The sequence below is a fragment of the Nerophis lumbriciformis genome, linkage group LG39, assembly GCF_033978685.3.
Source record: "Nerophis lumbriciformis linkage group LG39, RoL_Nlum_v2.1, whole genome shotgun sequence".
NCBI classification, from domain to species: domain Eukaryota; kingdom Metazoa; phylum Chordata; class Actinopteri; order Syngnathiformes; family Syngnathidae; genus Nerophis; species Nerophis lumbriciformis.
Window position 1 is genome coordinate 6922501 of NC_084586.2, and position 11049 is coordinate 6933549.

At 40.7% G+C, this 11049-nt stretch overlaps 1 protein-coding gene across 8 annotated transcripts in view; it reads right to left on the reverse strand.

Moving 5' to 3' along the window:
• rapgef1b (Rap guanine nucleotide exchange factor (GEF) 1b) overlaps positions 1-11049 on the reverse strand; it is a 112082-nt gene that overhangs the window by 12957 nt on the left and 88076 nt on the right. For 4 of the 8 annotated variants that reach the window (XM_072912684.1, XM_072912683.1, XM_072912686.1 and 1 more), the window contains 7 exons: positions 8431-8592; positions 5079-5210; positions 4637-4729; positions 1142-1227; positions 959-1064; positions 660-735; positions 487-575 (listed from right to left, as the gene is read on the reverse strand). In XM_072912684.1, the coding sequence (XP_072768785.1) occupies positions 487-575; positions 660-735; positions 959-1064; positions 1142-1227; positions 4637-4729; positions 5079-5210; positions 8431-8592 (744 nt within the window). The remainder of the gene's footprint in view (positions 1-486; positions 576-659; positions 736-958; positions 1065-1141; positions 1228-4636; positions 4730-5078; positions 5211-8430; positions 8593-11049) is intronic. The other 4 variants (XM_072912690.1, XM_072912688.1, XM_072912687.1 and 1 more) reach the window with 2 other exon arrangements.

Genomic DNA, 11049 nt, shown 5'->3' on the forward strand with positions numbered 1-11049 from the left:
CTGGGTCGGGTTTGGTTTTGGAATTGGATTGCATTGTTATGGTATTGCTGTGTATTGTTTTGTTGGATTGATTAATTTAAAAAAAAGAAGAAAAAAAAGAAAAGAAAAATAAATAAATAAATAAATAGAACAAAAAAAGAATCTATTTTTTAAAAATGAGAATCGATTCTGAATTGCACAACGTGAGAATCGCGATTCGAATTCGAAACGATTTTTTCCCACACCCCTAATATATATATATATATATATATATATATATATATATATATATATATATATATATATATATATATATATATATATATATATATATACACACACACACACACACATACATATATATATATATATATATATATATAAAATTTAATTTAAAAATAAAAAACTAGTGCACTAAACTGTGCACTAGGGTTGGAGAAAGAGAGATTAAAGCAGCTGTGCTACAATCAGGACCAAAACTTCCAAGCTTTTAACAAAAAAGAAAGGATATCTGTAGTGTAGTTTCTTAATGAGGTCCTCAGGGGTTATAAATGTCCTATATGTAGTCAGAAAGGCTTCACAGTACAAAACCAAATCTGTTGAGCACAAATCCAAGAACATTGTTCAGTTTGTCTCTGGAAACTTCTCAACCCTATCATGCAAGAATGGTGACTGTTTACCTTTGCGGTCCGTTTCCGTGGCGTGGACTAATAAAATGTCTCCTGATCCAGCGCGCACGTCTGGGCCGTCATCATTCTGGGGGAAGAAAGAGGAAAAAAAGCGTAAGGGCGGGGTGACGGCGTGCAGTGCTGTGTCACAGCCTCGCTCGCCACCAGAGGGCAGCGGCGGCTGTCAGCCGGTGACTCAAAGTGACCTTTGGCCCGGGCTGAACTAATAGGACAAGATGCCCTTTGTGTTGTGGCGCGGCACACTTCCGTCGCAGACTTGCGGCTAAAAACAGAAAGGGCAGTTGTCTTACTTCTTGTTTTAGTGTTAGCCTGCTCATGATCTCCTTGTGATCGATGAGCGAGAGCTCGTCCACACTTTCCTCGCCGTCCTCAGCCGGCTCTGGCGACTTTTGCCTCCTAAAAACATCAAACTGGATTCAAATCTGTTTTTTGTAAGGCAAAATAAAAAAAACTAACAAACCAAGAACTCTTACCGTTCCACTTCCAGAGCCTCTTTGCTATTGGGGCACGGTATCTGAGGGGCGGGGTCTTGGAGCACATCATCGGCAGTGACGGTTTCCTGGTCAAAAAGCGACAAACAGCATCAACATCTGATGGCCACATGCTTTAAGGTCGCACATTTAAGCAGCGTGTTAAGCAAATGTACTGCATGTATGGAGGCCTGGGCCGATAACACATTTTGCTGGACAATATATATTGTCCCACAAATGATCAAAAATAAACAATATTATTGTTATTGTTTTGAGACTAATTTAAGCACTTATGTAATTAGGAATGGGCACCGTTCACATTTTGACAAATACGGTACCAATTCCCGGTACCTGGGAATTGATACTGGTACTCAACGGTACCATTTTTTTTTTTTTTTTTTTACAAAGGTACATTGCAATCACTTTTTTTTTTTTCCTTCTAATTTTTGTTACCTTGCGCTGCTTCTCACTAAAGCGAGTCGCGACTAGCGAGGCTCTGTCGCTGTCAAAAGCGACCAGTTCCGCCTCCACCCACAGAGACAAAGATTGTAAACAACTGACAATCCCCTGAATTCCCCCCAAAAATGGATTAACTCGCTGGAATATAAAGACAATATAACATACATCCATAAACCTGGATGCATATGCAAAAGTGCAATATATTTATCTGTACAGTAATCTATTTATTTATACCTGCACCTTATTGCTTTTTTATCCTGCACTACCATGAGCTAATGCAACGAAATTTCGTTCTTATCTGTACTGTAAAGTTCAAATTTGAATGACAATAAAAAGGAAGTCTAAGTCTAAGAGGGTTCACTGCTTCACAAACAGGCTCAGGTGCTGAGAGTTTTGCACACTGTTTTAAAGCAATAAAAGAAGAAAACAAGTAACGATATCAAAATCTCACGGTACGATAATATCATATTATTGTGCTATATGTCCACAAAAAAAGACTTCAAAGTGTGTAAAATGAAGAGGCAGGAATGTTTAGGATAAACACACTTCCTGTAATTGAACACAAACCTAATGCTAAAATGTTCTATCCATATTTGTTACTACAAACAAGCTTTTTTAAGTGCAAAGAATTGTGTCTTTCAACTTGTACGTTCTAAAAAGCAGTGTCCTCTACAGTGGATATTTTTTATATTTGTTTTGAAAATGCAGTTTCTCAGAAAAGTTCACCCACATTTTAAAACTTTTGAGATTTGTAAATATTTCACAATATGACGTTTAGCTCAGCTTTTAGCTTTCCGGGTAATGGTGGCTTCTGCAGATGCTTTTTCTCGGCACGATGCGCCTTGACCGAGTCTGTTCTGGCTTGGAACAGAGACGAACGTGGCGTGCTTTATTACCTCCGCCACAGAGGTTATGTTTTCGCCTGGGTTTTTTTTTTTGTCTGTCTGTTCACAGCATTACTTTAAAAAAGTTATGAACAGATTTTGAAAAAAACAATCCTCTTATCTACTACGAAGTGGAACACACTTCAATTGCTGCTTCTTCTTTTGCATTGCAGACCGCGCTGCGTGCAGGATTCTGAGATGTAGTTTATTTTCAGGCCCGCCAAAGCGAAAGAGCTAGGAAAAAAAAACAACACCAACTTTTCGTTTGACACCGTCATGCGTCATCGCATTATTGTGAAGATTTTCAAGAATATTTTTACAACCCTACAATTTATCGATGCCGGCATAAGTAGCATGTACAGTTCAGTTAAGTTTCAGTTTATTTGGAATATGCATACGATACAATGTAATGCAACGCATATTTCCAGTTGTTTCATTACAGCACGTCCGAAAAGGAGTAGGAAGAAGGGGAGCGTATTTAATCCTACCCCTATTCATATCATAGCAATTTTTTCCAATATTTCCTTGTTCTCTGTTTGTAACAGAACAGTAAATAAATAAATCATAAATAAATATACCATAGTAAGTAAACAAATATTAAATACATAAATAATCATTACCTCCAAAAAAGAAAGAAAACAAGGTTCAAGATATTTATGATGATTGTTTATCTTTGTACTTTGTGAACACTTGTAGTTTGAACACTCTCTTAAAACTGAATTATATTGGTGCTTTGTTTGATTTCTTTGGTTAATCAAGACCTGGGCAAATTAAGGCCCGGGGGCCACATGCGGCCCATTAAGCTTTTCAATCTGGCCCGCCGGACATTCCCAAATAATTTTTTTTAGATCTTTAAGATGGAAAGTGTTGCTGCCTTTATGATGTGCAGTCATGTTTTCTAACGACCGTAAGTCTTCAACTATACTAAGTCTTTCAATGCTTGGAATCTGCGCTTTTGGATGATATACTAGGTACTATGGTAATCAAATTAGTTATGATGGTCATCTAGTTAGTTACTATGGTAATCTACGTCACAGCAGCTCAGAAGAGGCACCAAACAGTGTAGGCGGGGAGCGTTTCCACAGATGGGGAAGGAGACTTTCACAACAAAGTTCTAAAGCTTATTGATGTATCAGATATATCAGATTGTAGGTGGGTTTATTTTGTACCCTTCACGTTCATATTTCCCTGTTTGTTGCATTTTTGTTGCGTTTCACTTGATTGTAAAATGTGTCGATCGAAAGGGGGTGTGACGCTCATATTTTGTCAATATTCAGTGTTTTATCCTTCATAGAAAAATGTAAAATTCCATTATGTTTTTTAAGGCGGTCTGTCATAACGTTTTTAGCATTCAATCAGACATTATTGTGAGGTTTTGTCTTCGTGTTCCTAAAAATAGATATACCGGCCCCCAGACACATTTTTTTCCAAAATAATTACCCAGGCCTGGGTTAATCCATTCCATAATTTAATTCCACATACGGATATGCTAAAGGTTTTAAGTGTTGTACGTGCATACACATGTTTTAAGTTAGTTTTTCCTCTAAGGTTATATTTCTCCTCTTTTGTTGAGAAGAATTGTTGAACATTCTTAGGTAGCAGATTATAGTTTGCTTTGTACATCATTTTAGCGGTTTGCAAATGCACCAAATCGTTGAATTTCAATATCTGTGATGCAATAAATAAAGGGTTTGTATGTTCTCTATATCCAACATTATATTTTAATGTATCATTCGATTAATTGCCTTATTATCGGCCCAGGCCCATGAAGACACACAACAATGGTTACTGTCTGAATATATGGCAAGTTAAGCCATGAAGAAACACCACATGACAACCAAAAAGCAGGAGGACACCACAACTACACCCGTCGTATGTTTACACAACAGTACCAGCACCGTGACCACACACACAGACACACACTGTCCCACATGCACGAGTGTACAGAAGGGAAAGGGGAGGTAACAGGAGATTCCCTTTAAAAGTAGCCATGATCAAGTCATGCTGCCACCACATTTTCACCTTCCATTTCAACGCCATCACTTCAAGGTGGGTGCGTGAGCTAGAAGCCCCGCCCCTAAGCTCACACCACGCTGCAAAAACTGACCCCTGAAGTGGCGTTCAAATGGACTTGCGCTTTCGACCCGCTACTTACTCTGAGGGAGAGAGGCAGCTCGCCATTGGCCTGGCTGGAGGAGTACAAGTTGACATACTCGCCCTCCCCACCCTCGTCATTCGCACTCTCGCTCTACGGGAGGGAGAAAGAAGAGGAGGGGACACAAACCGAGATGTGAGGCAGCGGAGAGGGTGGGGCGATAGTGTTTCTGAGCTGCTGGGCGTCATCCTGACCAGCAGGTGTCACTGGAGTGCATTAGACATGTTTTCATTAGCAAGAAGAACATGCAGGAGTGCAACATGCTCCACTGAGAGATGACAGACTTTGTGGGCGGGGGGAATGACAGCGGTCACTTCCGCCTTTTTTGATTGAGAAACAAACAAAAATGGCCGTTGTCCAACCGCTACCCTCCCACGGTCCAGCCCGCCAACGCTTGTGACGCGGGGAAAAAACACCCATCCCTGCCCGCCGGCGAGCTCACCGCTGACGCGTGAAGAGAGTCGGCGAGAGACGACTCGGAAGGAGGACAGACGGTTGCCGCGGAGGCCGCCAGGGAGGCCTCGGGCCCGTCCCCGCTACCATCCGCGATGGTCAGGGCGGCCTGGTCCACGCTCTGTGCGATCGGCGAGGAAGGGAAACAAGACAGGAAAAAAAAGAACACAGGAAACAAAACAGAAAGAGAGAGCGTGAAGAGAATAGAGTGGCTTTGAAAACAGGAAAAAATAGAAATACAGAAAGAAATTGAAGAGAACTCCTAAATTCACACTTAAGTTTCAAATTCGGTTGACCTGGATTAGGAGGGAGACGAGGAAGAAGGCCGTGTTGGACACACAAAGCAAAAAAAATAAACTCCACGATTGCATAATAAAATGCAATTTTTTTCTGCTGTTTTGTGTGGACAGAAGTTTGATGCTGGAACTGACTATTTCTTATGTCGTTATTTCTAATGAGAAAAAAACATGTTTTGTTTCATCACAATTCTTCTTCTTCCCCATGAATAATTGCAATTATTCAACAATCAACAATTATTGGTTCAGGAAAACGCTTTGTTTACTAGGCTGCTGCTTTGAATGATTGTTCAATGATTGTAACAATTACAAACAAATAAAAGATTGATCAGATCAGGATTATATGCAGTGCTTGGAACATTAAATGAAAATGTTTTTGAATTTGCTCACATGTTAAAAGGGCAATTTTAATGCTGATGGTGTGCATTTACTAGAAATAATAATGAAAGCACGCAGACTTTTTTATTTCAACTGTATTCCCTAAACTATGCATTGAGGCTATAAAGTGTGTTCCATCCGATTACTCTCACACAAACTCAAGGAGAGATTACTTGATGCAGGGTTTTCCCGGATTGGTCAATATGAAAAAAATCATACAATTTGCATAATCTGTGATGATGCATATATTTTCTTCAAAAAGGCTATAACATGTAATACATCTAAAAACAAATATGTGTTATTAATTATATTAACATATTTTTCTGGCTGTTACGAGCTAGGTATGAAGGAAGAAACCGACCGTTGGGAACGCGAGAAACTCTTTATTTCAACGGTCTCTCTCACCAAACGCCTGCTGTCAAAAGTGTAAAGGTAGTAGATCACTTTATTTGATAAGTAGCTCACCTGTTTTAGTAATAAATAATATTGTTGATAAATGGCTTTCACTTTGTATAGTAGAGTTTTAACTTGCACATACAGATGTAGCGACCAACTGTAGTTACTGACAGTGGTTTTTTGAAGTGTTCCTGAGTCCATGTGGTGATATCCTTTACACACTGATGTCGCTTTGTGATGCAGTACCGCCTGAGGGATCGAAGGTCCGTAATATCATTGCTTACGTGCAGTGATTTCGCCAGATTCTCTGAACCTTTTGATGATATTGCGGACCGTAGATGGTGAAATCCCTAATTTCCTTCCAATAGCTCGTTGAGAAATGTTGTTCTTAAACTGTTCGACAATTTGCTCACGCATTTGTTCACAAAGTGGTGACCCTCGCCCCATCCTTGTTTGTTTTATACCCAATCATGGCACCCACCTGTTCCCAATTAGCCTTTTCACCTGTGGGATGTTCCAAATACGTTTTTGATGAGCATTCCTCAAATTTCTCAGTCTTTTTGCCACTTGTGCCAGCTTTTTTGAAACATGTTGCAGGCGTCAAATTCCAAATGAGCTAATATTTGCAAAAAATAACAAAGTTTACCAGTTCGAACGTTAAGTATCTTGTCTTTGCAGTCTATTCAATTGAATATAGGTTGAAAAGGTTTTGCAAATCATTGTATTCTGTTTTTATTTACCATTTACACAACATGCCAACTTCACTGGTTTTGGGTTTTGGAATAAATAACATATATATGATGTAGATCTCATTTGATAAGTAGCTTGCCTGTTTTAATAATAAATTATATATATATATAAAGTAGATCACCTCATCTGATAAGTAGCTAAACTGTTTTAGTAATAAATAATATAAATATATAAAGTAGATCACCTTATCTAAAAAGTAGCTCGCCTGCTGAAAAAGTGTGGGCACCCCTGTTCTAGAGACTTCAACAATCCTCTCAGTGACTTTTTCTTTATCAAAAACTATAAACAAATCTAGCATCTTAAGCAAATTTAATTCACGCAAGCCAATAATAACCTGTGATTAATAATGATTAATCACAGTTCCAGAGTGAAATTAATCTAATTAAAAAAATAATCACTTGACAGCCTTAGTAAAAAAAACCCCTCATTTTTAAGGTGTGGCGACTTTTCTTTTGGCGGGGCGGGGCTCCACGATCAATTACACGTAGGGGAAACCCTGCGATTATTAAATAATCAAAAGCTCTTTGTAATTGCCACCTGCAGAGGACGCTGTGTCCCGGCAAAAGCGTGTGGCTTTAAAAACATCTGCCTGCAGAAAAAGTTGGGTTTTAAAACGCAAATGGAGCATCGGTTTGCATGTGTAGTTGTAGTGAGGTGTGCCGAACAATTTGGCAAGTAGATGCTAAAAGGTTAAGTGAGAACGTGAGTGTTAGTGTGGGTAACTGCAATAATGTGTGATGAGTGCAGGGAGGTAACGCGCTCACCTGTTCCAACATGTTGCACATTCCAGCTGTGTTGCAGCATAGCACACAAATGCCTTCACAAACACACATACAGACGTGCAGGATGATGTGGAGGACTAAGCTCATTCTTTGGAAATGACTTGAATGTGTCAATGATGTAACGAGACACCGTAGCATTAGAAGAACCGACTGAACTCAATTCTTTGGATGCAAAGCATCCTTCTTGGTTGTCGCTACCCCCGTGCTAAAAGAATGCAAACATTCCACAGAAACATACGAAAAAAGAAGAGACACGAGGGGGCGATGGCGTGCGTGGAGGAGGAAGGAAAGTGGAAAGATGAGAGGAAAGAAGCATGAGGAATGTGTTTTCCATCAGGTCCATCTGGTGCGGCATTCCACGGGAGATACACCCCCAGGGAGATCGGCGCCGTGTTATGGCAAGCCTCGGGTCAACCAACCCTCGCAGGACCTGGCCCGTGTGTGTAAGTAGCAGTCACAGACACATGGATGGAGGAATTCTTCAATGCAACACAGACATGGCAGTCGCAGGATTCACAAAAACCACAACAAAGCACGCCGTCGACGATTTAGGTCTGACAAAAGGAGTCAAAACAGAAGCACGCACATTAAGAGGCCGTGTCACGTATGGACCATATACGCGGGTCACGCTACTCTGGACCGGTCCAGGACCGCCACACCGCACCGCAAGCGAGCAGGGGAGGGGATGGGGGGGGGGTGGGATCTTGAGTTTAGCAGGACAGGGGACTAGGGAACTCACCGTGGGCGTGGTCAATGCGGCTTGGCCAATCAGGTAGGAGCTAGAGGCGGACATGCTGAGTCCAAGCCCAGAGCCCGCCTCCTCCATGGCCGCCACAGACGGCTGGAGGTGGCAGGAGAGAGAGGAAGAGGAGGAGGAAGAGGGGGAGGAGGAGTGGGAGGCCTGAGAGGGAGAGAGAAAGAAGTGCAGAAAAAAGAAGGGGATGTGAGTGAAAGGGAAGAAGAAACAGTTGATGAAACTAGTAAAGCAGGAAAGAATTAGCGCAGGTTTAATCAAAGTTTAGTAGCAGTGTCATCAAGTCAGGAAAAAGTGTGATATGAGAAGTCTTCCTAGAAAGCTCTAATTACTGGCGGTCATGTGACTTATCCAGGTCATTTTCGCATCTATCGTGACACTCCAATAAAGCTTCCTTTAATGCTGCGGGCTTTAAGAGCTTTACAGAATTGAGGCCAACTAAAGCACTTTCCAAACATAGCCAATATGATCGGATCGTTTTTTTTCCCCCCACACGAACATTCTATACACACACTGGAAAATTACTTTTTCCCTTTTTTTTGGCAAAGCCGTGTAAAGTCGGTAAAGCGTGTATGTTTGGAGCGCAGGATTATGGCGCAGGCAAACTGGATTATTCCAATGGGCCACGCATCCAGTCCAAAACACAAGGCCAGATTGGGCTTTTTGTGACGGCACAGCAGCGATATGCTGTACACTATGCAACGGCAAAAATAAGAGTAATCACGTGGTTCCTAAACGGCAAAGAGGTCCAGGCATTTGTTGGCGGAAAGCAATCTTCGCATGCATGCACGTTATACGTGCTAAAACATGAAAAGTCACAGAAACCGCTCTGTATTAAGTTACTTGATCGCAGGGCTGGGCAATAAAACAATATCAATATATATTGCGATCGTCACGGAATCGATAGAAATACATTTGATAAAACGTTACATTTTTTTCCCCCTTTTACTCTATGTCGGAAGAAATTGGAAGTTGCAAGGCAAGGTTGGTTGGATAAACAAAGGGCAATCGCTCTTTGGTAGCCGAGGAATGCAGGAAGACTGATCAGTGGGAGTGACATGCTAACAGCCAATCAGGTAACGGTATCAACTATCAAGTTGTTTTGCAGTTTATTCTTTGCATGGAGTGAGAAGAGACACAAAAAAATGAGTAATGCAGAAAGCAGACAAATTGTCGATAAAAGAGGTAAAGCCACCTCGACAGTATGACAGTTTTTTGCATTTTTTCCAAACAGACCCTAGTCAGACCAGTGTGGACCACATTTGCCCTGCGCTCGCCCTTTAGAGCACAGCTGTAACATACTGGCACTAAACTTGCAGAAAATAGTTCTTCTCAGGTTTCTCTGTTTACATTTTCACACTTTGCACTACTTTGTTAATAATTTCTTACATATTCCTTATTTTTGCACCTTCATTTAAAGAGACTATTGTTGTTAAGTGTTCAATGTGATTTTAGAATTGTGTTTACATTGGCCTTGTTCACACTGTAGGTCAAATCCACATTCTTTTTGCCCATATGTGACCTGTATTGGATTTTTTCACGACAGTTGAACAGTGCAATTCAGAATTTTTCATATCCGGCAAGGCCCCTTTCGTGTGTGGCTATAAACCGGATATATACGCGATTCGTCAAAATAGACGGTTACAAAAGAAATAGTTGACAACGAAGCAGAAAACAGGTGAAAATAATATGTTTTAGGAACTCACGTGAAAGTTTTACCACTGCTCGCCCACAGAGACGCACTTCAAAGCACATCGAAGCAAAATATCCCGTTAAAACTGCCAGAGCCAAAATACGTGTCCTCTTCCTTCTTAATCTCATACACGCCATAATTCTGTTCAGAAAATGTTGACTTTGATTTCACAAAACCCTTGAAATTGAAACAAATGCGCCTGGACTGAGACCGTGAAAGCCATGTTTACTTTTGGAAACATTGCAGTAGGATTGTCCCAATACCAATAATTTAGTACTGGTACCAAAATGTATATCGATACTTTTCCAAATAAAAGGGAACTACAAAAAATGTCAATATTGGCTTTATTTTAACAGAAAATCTTACACTACATTAAACACTCACAATCAAAGAACAATTTCACAAGGTTAAAATATAAATTAAAAGGCATTGAAATGGCATCGACCCTGAAGGGAACGTCTGCCCTATGCTCCTTGACTACGGTCTGCACCGGACCAAACAGCAGGACAGGTCTAATAAGTACATTAAATACCTCTCACTTTTTAAACTCCTTGTGCAAATCTGAATTCTTATTATTTAAATGTTTACCGAAGTTTGAAGTAAAGGTGGTAATATTAATCGCCACATAAAGCAGCTGTTGTGAGAGTATTGTATGTGTGTGTGCTCATTTAAGAATGGCAGCATGTGTGGTGAGTGACGTGGGCAAGTTAGGAGAGGTAGCGCAAGCATGTGTAGGAGTGTCAATAGTATGGTGGATGTCCGGTTGTGCCCTGTGGAAATTATAAGTAAAGTGACCAAGTTGTAACTAATCGACGGCCTCGTCATTCCGGCCTAAGAGCGGAACCTTACGGACCCATTGTAAAGTGAAAGGTGTTACCTCGGTCTGGGAGCCGACAAGCAGGATAGGTGTA